Genomic DNA, 12,002 nt, shown 5'->3' with positions numbered 1-12,002 from the left:
GCTCTCTTCTGAGAAACTTCTGCGCACATGGGTGGGGTGTTCCACGATAATCTCAAATCCTAATAATCCTCAAACACATTTTAATTGAAACTAGACTTAGAAGCACTTATCAGCACACCACCTCACTCAGATTCCTATGTAAATGTTGAACCAACTCACACCTCTGGGCCTGAAACCAGAGTTTTAAACCTGGCATTAAAAGCCCTTCCACCTACCCAAGATAGACCCCTCCCCTTCGCCATGTTCATATTTGAGGGCTTGTGCTGCCTGCCATCTTCATACCGCCTTCCATGCTGATCACACCTGATCACACCACCCTTCCAATCCCCCCCCCCCAAACTGTGACACTTCAGGTTCCAAACCTCCGTGCCCAAAGTACACAGTTTCTTTCTGTGTGCCCTGTACTTGTTGAACGTAGAATTTTCCAATTCTACATTTTTTAAAGGCAAAATTACTCTTTCTTTTTTTGCTAAGTATTCACACTCCTTAAAGAAATAGGAAAGCTATAGAAAGGCTAAAAGAAGAAAAAAAATCTCCCCTAACCCCACCACTGAAAGAAACCTATTATTAATATTTCCTCACACTCTTTCTAACAGGATAAAGACATCTTTATCTACCCCAGGAATCCAGCTGCCAGACCTCAGGCATTGCTTGAAAGTTGAAACACACTAGTACTTAAGGGTGCAATATTCAACTCAGCTTACTTCTTGGAGTAAGAGTTTCAAACAATTCTATTCAGAAAAGTGATGTCTCTCCCCCACACCCGTCTCGGAGCTGGGTATGAAACCCAGGGTTTTATTTATGCCACGCAAGCGCTCTGCCACTCAGCTGTACTACCAGATGACAAGGGAGCTCTCATCTGATGCGGATAAGACAATGGCTCCGTGGGCAAAGCATGAAGGCCTGTGTTTGGATCCCTAGCATCGGATGTAAGCAAACAGGTATGGCAGAATCAGTGGGCTTCAGGCTCAGTAAGGGACCCTGTCTCAATAAATAAGGTAGGGAATAATATAAGAAGACAATGTACCCTCGTCTTGGCTATACAAGGTGAGCAGGGCAGTAGAAACAGTCGAGCTGCAATAATTATAAAGGCAGGCACCAAGCTGCCTCACACCACACACACGAGATCTTCAGGAAGCAAATGAGACTCGTGGCAGAAGGTTTGGATTTCTGTGCAACCATGAAGTCTAACAAAAGTCAAAAGTAGACTCGGGGCCTCCTGCCAGTGTTTATCAGACATCTATGTGCCAGGCATTGGGAGTGAAAGAGGAAGCAGGCAGAGGTGGGCTTCTCAGTGACTTGGAGGGATGCTCCGCCAGGATCACACCCCTGAGCTGTGTTGAAGGAAAGAGCAGAGGAAAGGGTGCTGCCATTTGCAGCACTGCACAGTTGAGTGTGACCAGTGTGCAGACTGTCGGGAGAGACTGGAGAGGTGGAGTGGCTGAAGCGACAGAGGCCACTCCGGGAATCTGGAGCTGATGAATATAGACTTGTCAAGTTGACCTCATTCAGCCAGACATTAGCAGAGTCCTCTGCCACGAGCTCCATGCTTCCAGAATTGCAATGAGAACGGAGATCCTGCACAAGCCTTGAAGAATTCACAGACTGGAGGTGACATGATGCAACCTTGGGGTCCCTGGTGCCTCTATCTGCTCTGCACATAGGCTGCCCATTTCAGTGTCCCCTGGACTGGTCAGAGGGAACACCTAAAGGAGGTCAGGTCGGTGCCTCCAAACGACATTCCACAGGACACACTTAACCAAGGATATCCATGAATTCATGAATTCAGCCCAACACAAAATCTTAAACTTACTTAAATTATTTATTTATTTGTTGGTTTATTTCCAGCCAGGGTTTCACTGAGTTGTCCTGGAACTAGCTCTTATAGACCAGACTGACCTCGAACTCACAGAGCCCTGCCTGCCTCTACAACCGGAGTGTTGGGATTAAAGGCATGGGCCAGTACCACCTGACTTGAACTTACTTAAAACATGAGGTGTGTGTGCGTGCGTGCGTGTGTGTGTGTGTGTGTGTGTGGTTTTCTTTTGTAACTCGGTTGCATAGTTCTCAGCTGTGAACTTTACAGATGACGATGTTGGGTGCCAATATCAAAAGGTGGATACCCTTGGTAGATTCCCACTAGACCACAGCACTCTCTACAATTGCTCTTGGGTACCATGAGGGTCTCTCTGTACCTCAAATTCCTGACCTTTGATCCCCTCTCCTTGGGACACAACCCCCATATATACATAGATGCTCACAGGAGATGTAGCCAGAGGGTTGGAAGCCTCGCCCAAATCAAACTGGGGGCTACCTTCCTCCCCAGCGACTTTCACCTTTGTAGACACTGAGCTCAACCCCCACCCCACCTCCACCACACCATGTTGCCCCCTCCCTGACTCGTTGGATCCAGATCTCCCATTCCCCTGACCTTCTGCTAGGGCCTCCCACCATGCTAGCACACATTAACAGGTCGATAAATATTTCTGTGATAACAAATGGAAGCTAAACTCTTACTTCCCATTCACCACCTGTGCTCTGCGCCTCCGTCTTCACCCCGCGTCTTTGAACCCAGCTATTAATAGGGCCTGGGAATAGATTACACACACAGCTGCCGTGCCGGATGGTGTGGCCATGAGTCTCTGCAGAAAGCTGATTGGGAACACCCAGCTATGCCGCTTATCAGGCAGGACACGGGCCCTCTCCACCATCAGAGCAATGGTAACATATGCGGCCCGCTCACTTCGCCCATCAAACATTTATCGAGGCCATGCTATATGTCAGACGCAGAGCTGAGAGTTTGGAATACAGAAATGAGAAAGACACTGAGAGGGAATGCAGAAGTGTGTGCAGGGAGGCACTAATGCTGCAGGACCACCTGGACGACTCACGTGGGTCAGGATTTGAGTGCCACAGAACACAGCCGATGAAGAGAAAGTCGCATTAATAAACATTTCTTTTTTTTTTTTTTTTGAGACAAGATCTTAGGCGGTCTGGGTTGGTTAAGGATGACCTTGAACTTCTCATCCTCCTGCCTCGACCTCCCCAGATCGGGGGTTACAGATTTATGCCACCACACCCAGTATTTAGGTAGCGCCAGGGATTCTGCCGCCCCCTCCCCCAGCCCATAATCAGAACGATAGTAAGAAATGAGAGTATGCATAAAGCCATCCACTAAGGACTTTTCTTTTACAGTGTGGGGTTCAAATCTAGGACACCCCACATGCTATCCATGTGCTCTGAGCTATCTTCCCCGGACCCAATCATGTTTTCTCTGCTTTTAGGTTACACAGGCAGGAGTCTATCACGGCGGCTGGCATCTAGTATGCTCCTACTGTATGTCATAAACTGTGGGTTTGATTCCACAGAGCAGGAGATCACACCGAAGAGGATGCTTAGGCTTGGGGGCGAGTGGCTACCATTTGCTCTTGTCTGTACGTGTGGCTGGTTTCCGCGCCAGATAAGCCATGCTGAGACAGAAAAGTTCAAAAAATAATTAAACCAGTTAAAAAGCAAAAGAGCACTGGGATTGAAGCCGGGTTTCAGAGCCAATTTCCAAGAAGTCATTTCATCATCAGAGAACATCAAACGCGCATTCCACTTTCGGCTATGCAAATTCCAGAAGAATAATACCTCACATTTGCATAATGCTTGATGTTTTTCAAAGTGCCTTCCCAGTTATTAATCTACAGGAGGCTTTATTACCCCTAGAAACATAAATTCAAACTCTCTTCCAGCTCTATTATTTTTTCCACTTTCCCCTTAAAACCCAGAGAGAGCAAAATCCAGGTGGTTGGGAATACAGAGGCAATGCTAAGGAGGGTAGCTGACAGGCCAGGCAGACACAAACACAGCTCTTTGTGAGGCCTTTCTTTTACAGACATCACTAGGGCCAGATTAAGAAATCGGCTGTTGAATTAACAGACCCGCAGGGGAGTGGCGGTGGAGCTCAAGTTTAAGATTCTTTCAGGACCTCCAGCTTCCTGGGCACTGTGCTGCGCACCTCGTTTGGAACGTATTCACTTCCATAACATAGCAGAAAATTAGAAAATTCACTCTGTCACTTTGTCCCTAAACCTGCAGACATCCCTGTCACCAGCTTGCTGCAGAGTCTGTCGGCCAAAGAGCTTACATGTCTTTAATAAGCCATGAACCAGGGGGCCGAATCCGTTGTAAACTCAACATGAAGAAAGGGTTTCAGAAAGCAAGGCGAGACAATATGACAGGGTTTGAGGAAACACTTTCAGCCATGCCTAATGCCTTGGCAATTTTCTTCTCCTTCCCTCTTTCAGACTTAATTACGTGTGGCGTCTCAGTCGCTGAACCACCGGCGTTTCCTGACACTTGGCTCTCACGCGTTTTAGCAAAAGATTAACCTGGCTGTTTGCTTTTAATTCTGAAGCGGTGTTAATACTCAACCCCCTCTAGATTAGACAAGAAGAAGAAAAACAAATGCCCGCACACCCCACCTGGCAGCACAGGCTCCATGCTGACGTTTCTCGCCATGTCACGGTCCCTAGGGTGGGCTGCACTTACCATTTCAGGAGGGCCAAGAGAGCCACGGACAGGGTCAGAGTCACCACGGTGCCACTCGGTTCCCACTCGAGAAACCCCAAAACTTCCATTATTTCTCTGAGACCCCAGAGGGGTGGTCCTCTGGAGGAAAGATCGGGTTGATCTGCTACCCTTATGGGAGTCCTGATCTGTGTGTAGGTGGTAGAGAAAGAAATGGTAGCCAGCGACGCATCACACCCAGTGGGTCCCCCAAATGTGCTCTCCCTCAGAGTGTGTCTTTATAAAGAGGAAGGAAGCAGTGAGAGAAACAACGGGTTTCGGGGCAAGGCAATGAATCAGCGACTTTATTTTCTTGATGACTGCGTTGTCAATAAACATTTATGTTAGCTTCCCTGGAAACAGCAGCAGACAGACGGGGGCCCCATGTTCACTGAGAAGCAAAATGGTTGGAGCCATCGACTGCTGCTCTAATAAGCATTCCTCAGGGAGAGGACTCCTCTGTGAGTTCTCTCTGGACACTTTTGTCAAGCCAAGTCAGGGATGATACCGATCCGGGCACTCTGGATGTCCCACAGAACCTGGGGGCCAGATAGCAGCTGCACGGAAAACGCTGCTTTGCAGACAACTACCTCAAAGTTCATTGGGCATCAAGAGGAAGCCCCTGACTCAGAGGCATGCTCAGAGCGCAGGCACAGAGCACGGATCTTGCCTCGGGTGGGCACTGTCAGCATGAGTTGGCGGGCTTCTTGGTTGTCTAAAAGCTCGCACGGTCGGTCGTGCGTGGGTTGATTGTTCCAGCTCTGAGCTGATCTGATAAAAGCCATTGGGTGGTTTTATTTGCTCATGAGTCAGTGTGCTTCATCTTGAGACTAGATAGGAGGCAGGATGAGGAGGGGACCACTCACACAGCGTAGATGGGGCCAGTGTCTGCCTTACTCACAAATGGTGCTGGCACCCAGTCCTGGAGAATTTTCTTTGCAGATGGATGAAGAGTAAACATGCATACAATAAAGGAATAATTGCTAGTGGAGAACCATGCTGGGAAGGTCCTGAAAATGGAACTGCGAGGCAGCCCATGGGGTGACCCGCTAGGGGGTATAGTGTGGGGAACCTCAAGAGAAAGCTAAAGGCTGAGATTTGCCTGAGAAAGAGCACCAGCCGTGTATAAAGAGGACACGGATGGAGGCCTGACGGTGGGGAAGTCTTCCTACCGCTTAAGGGCTATGGGGTACATGAGCCTGGAGTACAGACCCACTGGGGAGGTAGTTGAGAAAAGGAGCTGGTGTCTGCAGAGGTCACACATTTGTGAATGTGCCACAGCCGGAAGCCTCACTTTATTCCCATACCTCATTCACCACAGGTCCTTCAAGCTACAGCTGAAAGAGTCCTAGAGAAAAGCAGAGAGGTCACTTCAGAGACTGCTCGCCGCCTTTGTCCAGAGACAAAGCTTGGTGCAGACTGCGTAGCTGGAACCGAGACTTGGGGTGAACACTGCAGAAAATCTGGATGGATAGATGTGAAAGGGGAGTGGGAGACACCACCTCTACCTTCCAGACTCCTAGTACAAGCTCCAGATGGGGGTGGTGACACAAGAGATGGACAAAGCCTAGGCATAAAGAAAAGTACTGGGGAAATCGAGCTTTATCTTGGTCTGGTACAGTGGAGGTGCTCAGGGCTGTGTGAGCGCTGTCTAGTCAGAACGGAACTTTGGTAAGAACATAAAGCACAATAGTCAACCCTTGCTATGCCAGCTGGGGAGAGCCTGCTGTATGCCAGGCGCCAGTCCACAAGCCTTCATGTGTTTCAGCTCCTCAATCTTCATGCTCAGGCTTAGTGGAGCGAGCCTGTGGATTAGTCCCATTTTACAGTAGAATAAACTGAGGCATGTGTGGGACTTCAAAACCTCTTCAAGTGATGATATTCAAGAATGTGGAAGTCATCCATACAACCCTGGCTATGAATTACAGTCGGATCACTGGATTCCTACAGGAAATGGAAGAGTACAGTTCACAAGTCCTTTCCCAGCTCTCAGAATGCTCTGCCTTCTCATTGTGAATGCCTGTTTTGTGGCCCCAGCCCAGCACCCGTGGCCTGTCTGGGTTCAGATGTCCCAACACTTCTAGACTCACTTCCTCGCTGTGTCCCATTCCATCAGTCTCTATACTGTGATACTGTGATGTCAACAGGCCTATGCGCACGCTCTCTCTCTCCCTCTTTCTCTGTCTCTCTGTCTCTGTCTTTCTCTGTCTCTGTCTCTCTCTGTCTCTGTCTCTCTCTCTGTCTGTCTCTGTCTCTCTCTCTCTCTCTCTGTCTCTCTCTCTGTCTCTCTCTCTCTCTCTCTCTCTCTCTCTCAGAGCAGGCTTCTCCTCCACAGGGCCAGATGGTCTGCTATCAACTTAAGAAGCTACCATGCAGAGCAACAGCAAGCGCTGTGGGAGCAGAAGCAAGTTCATGGCCATGGAGGAGAAGGAGGAGGAGGGATGACCCCAGATACAACTGAATTCAGTGCAGGTGTCAGACCAACACTCAGCGAAGAATGTGTGTGTGTGTGTGTGTGTGTGTGTGTGTGTGTGTGTGTGTTTCCCCCTAAGGAGTCCAAGGTGAAATAAATGTGAGAAAGGCTGGTATAAATATCAATAAGTAAGTTTATTTACTATAGAACTGCTCAGAGCTGGGAGGCTGCTGGTGTTCCCTGGGAATGACGGGATGGAATGTGGCAAGCAAGCATCCTGGCCCAAGTGTATTTGACCACAAACTCCTCCTTCAGAGGTGTTTTTATTAACATACCCTGGGTGGAGTACACTAAAGAACTTGCTTTGAGAGATGTTGATTGCGGCAAAGTCTTACTTATAAAGGAGGAAACAGAAGCTCAGAAAGGAAGACTGTCTAGACTAAGGTCACATGGCTGTGAGGTCACCCTTCCCATCCTGAATGTGTCCCTCACGTCACCCTGTGGGGGTGGCACGCTCACACCTGGCATGCCCCTCTTCCCGCTGCTCATTGCCAAGTGGCCAGCCCAGAGATGTTCCACTTTCTGAGGGGCTACCCACTCCCCTAGGGACACCGAGTTCATATGACCATCCTTGTACCAGTTCCGGTAGTCTCCCTAGGTGATTTGTGATCTGCAGAAACAGCACATGAGAGATGGCGTTCTGGTTAGTCTCTGTCAGAGTGACACAAACCTAAACATACCTGGGAAGAAGGAATCGTAATTTAAAAATTGCCCCCATAGGATTGGTCTATAGGCAAGTCTGTGGGGTACTATTGTCTTGCTTAGTGATTAACGTGGGAGGGCCCAGCTCGCTGTGGGTGGTGCTCCTGAGTTCTATAACAAAGGCTGGGCAAGCAACGGAGAACAAGTCAGTAAACTCCAGGGCCTCTGCCTCAGCTCCTCCCTCTAGTTTCTGGCCTGTCTTCCTTGGATGATGCACTACACACTGTAAGATGAAATAAACCCTTTCCTCCCCAGGTTGCTTTTGGTCATGGTGCTCAACACAGCAATAGAAAACTAAGACAGGTAGCCACACCCTTTCTATGTCTGCTGCGGGGCAGAGATGATACTCCAAGGACCGAGGCAATACACTAACCAGGATGGAGTGGAAAGGTCAGAAGTAAGTGACCTAAAGGGTTTTCAGTGGGCAAGGAGCATAGTTAAGGATTTAGTACAGTTCTGAAATTCACGGAGCAATGCAGGGAAAGTACAGGTCCCCACGTATCAATACATTTCCCCATGTGGGAAAAAGTTTCTACACCCGTATCATCTTACCTGCTGGGACGTGTTTGTCACTTCCACATCCAAAGAAGGACATCCATCAACGACGACTCATGGCTGTACCCCATGGATATGCTGGGAGTCGATTAGCCAATCCGCATTTATGTCGTTTCCCGTTTTCTGGACTGCAAATGTGCTCTTAGAAGTGAGATGGCTGGGTGCAAGAGCAAGCATTTCAGAAATGCTGGGAAGAGTTACCTATGACCAAGCAGTGTGGCTTCCTGTCCCCTCATCCTTAGAACTGTGTGTGAAGGGGTCCACTGAGACCGCATAGTGAGGAGCCCGACTCTTGTCTCTACGCTCTGAGTCTGTGTTCTCTCCCTCCTGCCCCGGGGCAGACATTTCCGCAAAGTTGGGTCTACTGTTTTGACGTAAGCCTGTGTTTCTTTTTAAAGCTTCCCTCCGTATATCCTGTGATATTTCCTCCATATTCCCCGTGTTTAAAAACTGCATTTGTAGATGTCTAAGCCGTGCCTTCCTTCTCAGTGGAAGGTTCCCAGCTGCTCGGCTAAGCTTGATGTCTCTGACAGAAAAGCAAGAAAAAGCAAGGCAGAGGCGAAGAGACACGTCTTCAGGGAACACTCACTGCCAGGCAAACCCTGAGCAAAGGGGTATGGTACCCCTTTAGCACTGTGTAACCACCTCTACACATCACCTCAGAGCAACCCCCCAGGAGGAGGTGAGCAATGCTTTTCATTCCTGGGCTCCAAGCTGCAGAAACTGGGTCTGAAGTCTGGTGACTTCAGACTCCACCTAGTACTGTCTGAAAATGAGATTTTCAATACATTCGAGAAGCCAGGCTCAAGCCCTGGTCTCCTGACTCTATGTCCATCAGGGATTCTTTCTTTTTCCACTGAAACTAACGTCCAGTCTGGGTCTTAGAGCATTCACTGTGCATTCAGTAAGTCCATGGTCGGACATTTGGCTTTCTATGGTGCTGGTGTCTTTGAAATGCAAGGTTATGCAGTTACAGAAAGTAGCCTGCTCTTCCTCCTTGCGGAAGACAATGGGTCCCCTTGGGAAGATGCGAAACCTCAGCTGTCCCAGTTCAGTCCCATCTCCTCATTGTCCCCCAACATTTGAGATGCTCGGTCCAATTTTGGAGAACATATTGATAATCACTAGGCACCAGGATTAGAATCTCAACATACAAGAAGAGCCAGGTCTTACCAACAAGGGATTCATCTCTGTGGATGAGTAAGAAGACGCTAATGCCTAAGTTCCATCAGCAGCACAGTTTTGACGACATGAATACATACAGGGCACGGAGGGCTTAGACATCAGAGGGATGGAGACTGGGGTGAGCATCCAGAGCATTGTGGGTGTGCCCAGCAGAGGAGCAAGGCTGATACCAAGTCAAAGCCGTTGGAAGCTGAGGCTGAACAGGGAGGATGGCAAGATCCTCTCAGACCGGATCACACAAGCCCCTGTGAACCAACCAAGAAATTTACATTTCATTCTGGAGTCAGAGATAACCTGCAACAGGAGATACAAAGTTAGGTGGCAATGTGATCACATTTGCTTCTAGAAATATCCATCCGGAGGAAAGGGGAGTCCAGCCAGGGGTCATCAAGGTGAGAGCTGATGATGCTCTGAGCCAGGAGGCATGGAAACTTGTGGGGAGGCTTAGCTCTGAGGGCACTGGAGAGGAAGAATGAATAGCGCTTTGTGTGTCAGATGGGGGATGAAGGATGTTGAGGGAAATCTCTGAGCCCTTGATGGTGTCATGCAGCACACTGAGGATGGGGGGCACCTCAAGGGGGTCCAGGAAGGAGCCTGGGCAATGAATGGCAGTGGCACCAGTGTTTGCCCGCTAAGCACAAGACCCGGTGGGGGGGGGGGGGGCGGGGGGGGAGGCTCACCGGCAACAAGGCTGAGGCAGTAGCAGGGAGGAGAACCTGAGGTGGGAGAGTGGTGTCCATCTTGAGAGCCATTTGTATGTGATTTGTATGTGGATGGGATGGTGAGCCACTGAACAAAACTTGCCCCAGATCACACAGAACTCAGACTGTTTTATAAAGTGGACCAGAAAGAATACAAGTAAGACAAGAAAGGCCCGGAAGATGACTCAGTTGGCAACAGGCTTGCTGTGCAAACAAGGGGATCCGAGTTTAATACCCTGAACCCACACAAAAGAGACAGCTGTGGTGGCACAAGCTTAAATAAAATCCCAGGGCTGGGAAAGGATGGGCAGGTGAATCCCCCAGGCCTGCTGAGCAGTCAGCGCGTCCTACTGAGAAAGCGCCAGGCCACTGTCTCTGAGACCAGTGTAGGTCCCAAGATGGACCTCTGACACTCCCCCCCCACACACACACACACTGGAGGCTGCAGGGGGGGCAGACCTGCAGGGAAGGGCAGAGAAAAGTCTGGGAAAGAAGAGAGGAGAGAGAACTCCCAAGAGCAAGAAAACCATGGAGCAGCCATGTTTGATGCTGAGGGACACAAACCTTTTTGTTCCTAAACGTCCCGAGTTCAAGTCTTTACAGCGCAGCCCTAACTCAGAAGGTCTCAGAAAGTTACATCACCCTCCCAATCCCAGTTTTCCCACTGCTCAGGGGTGTGGGGACAGTGCTGGGTGGCTGGCTTGGTGAAACTTTGACACAGCAAACGCTCGACGCACGCAATCTCTGCTTCTCTTTACCAAAGCCACAGAAACAGAATGGGCAAGGACACTGGCTGCCCCAGAAAGGCCAAATGTGGTGGCTCCCAAAGTGTCTTAGAATTTGGTATTTGGGTCACCCATTATGGCCACCCTCATGATGGCTCGGGGGTGGTGTGTGTGTGGAGAGTTAGGGGAAAGTGGCCGAGAAAGGGCTGGAGCAGGAGCCACTCCCTGTGGCTGGCACGGTGTGGGATGTAACCTCCACTTGTAGACTTATGAAAGACGGTAACCATCTGTGTGTGTTCCCTGCCTGCGATAAGGGCAGAGCTCTTTCTTTGCTTTGGGGTTGCTATGGAGACATGGACAGGTGCATAAACAGCTTTAAGGTCTATGTCAAATCTTGATTTTTGTATTGGTGGTGAGGGCAGGGACCATATTTCCTACCTCTTTGTGCAACCCTTCTGCCATTGCCTTCTCTACTTACTGACTCTCATTAGCATCCGCAGGCTGATCACTCCCCAGTCTATTCTCTCCAGCTCGATTCGCATTTCCAGCTGCCCACCGGGTCCCCTCTGACAGTTATCTCGCAGATGCTGCCGACTGGAAACACCTAAAACTAGATGCCTGCTGCCATCTCCTCACCCACGTTCTGTCTCTGGAGCTCCGAGCAGAAACTTGGGCTTACCCTTGGCCTTTACCTCCTCCTGGACCCCCACCTCTCACCAACCCCTGTGACGTCTTCACAGCAAGCCTCTCTCATTACACCCACAGACACACACACACCCCATTTCATCCACTGCAGTTCGTGCCATTGGTTTCTTGGCAGCTGCTCATGTCAGACAGCAACCTAGGCTGTGAGAATCCTGATCTGACGGATGAACAAGATTTGTGCTCCCATTGTGCTTGTATTTCGAGAGCCGCCCCTTCCTCCTCCACCAACTCTCTCCTCCATGCCCTCTTACTAGTTTGCAAATCTCTAGGTGGCCTCCCGCTTCTCATTCATTCTCTCAACCGTGATATGTTGGATTTGTACAAGGTATTGACCGCATTGCTCTATGGGCCTGGAGAACGTAGAGAATGCTAGCGGTCCTGATACTGGACCGGATGGTGTAG

At 49.6% G+C, this 12,002-nt stretch overlaps 1 protein-coding gene across 1 annotated transcript in view; it reads right to left on the bottom strand.

The window, feature by feature from the left end:
* The window catches only part of LOC121435528 (thromboxane-A synthase), a 163,676-nt gene extending 158,926 nt beyond the window's left edge, over nucleotides 1–4,750 (bottom strand). The window contains exon 1 of the mRNA XM_041634926.1: nucleotides 4,537–4,750. Within this exon, the coding sequence (XP_041490860.1) occupies nucleotides 4,537–4,625 (89 nt within the window). The 5' untranslated portion in view covers nucleotides 4,626–4,750. The remainder of the gene's footprint in view (nucleotides 1–4,536) is intronic.
* Between the last annotated feature and the right edge of the window lie 7,252 nt (nucleotides 4,751–12,002).

This window comes from Microtus oregoni, unplaced genomic scaffold, assembly GCF_018167655.1.
Source record: "Microtus oregoni isolate MIOR12 unplaced genomic scaffold, Mior012 000046F_ref0000063, whole genome shotgun sequence".
NCBI lineage: Eukaryota > Metazoa > Chordata > Mammalia > Rodentia > Cricetidae > Microtus > Microtus oregoni.
This window is presented reverse-complemented; position numbering and strand designations above follow the sequence as displayed.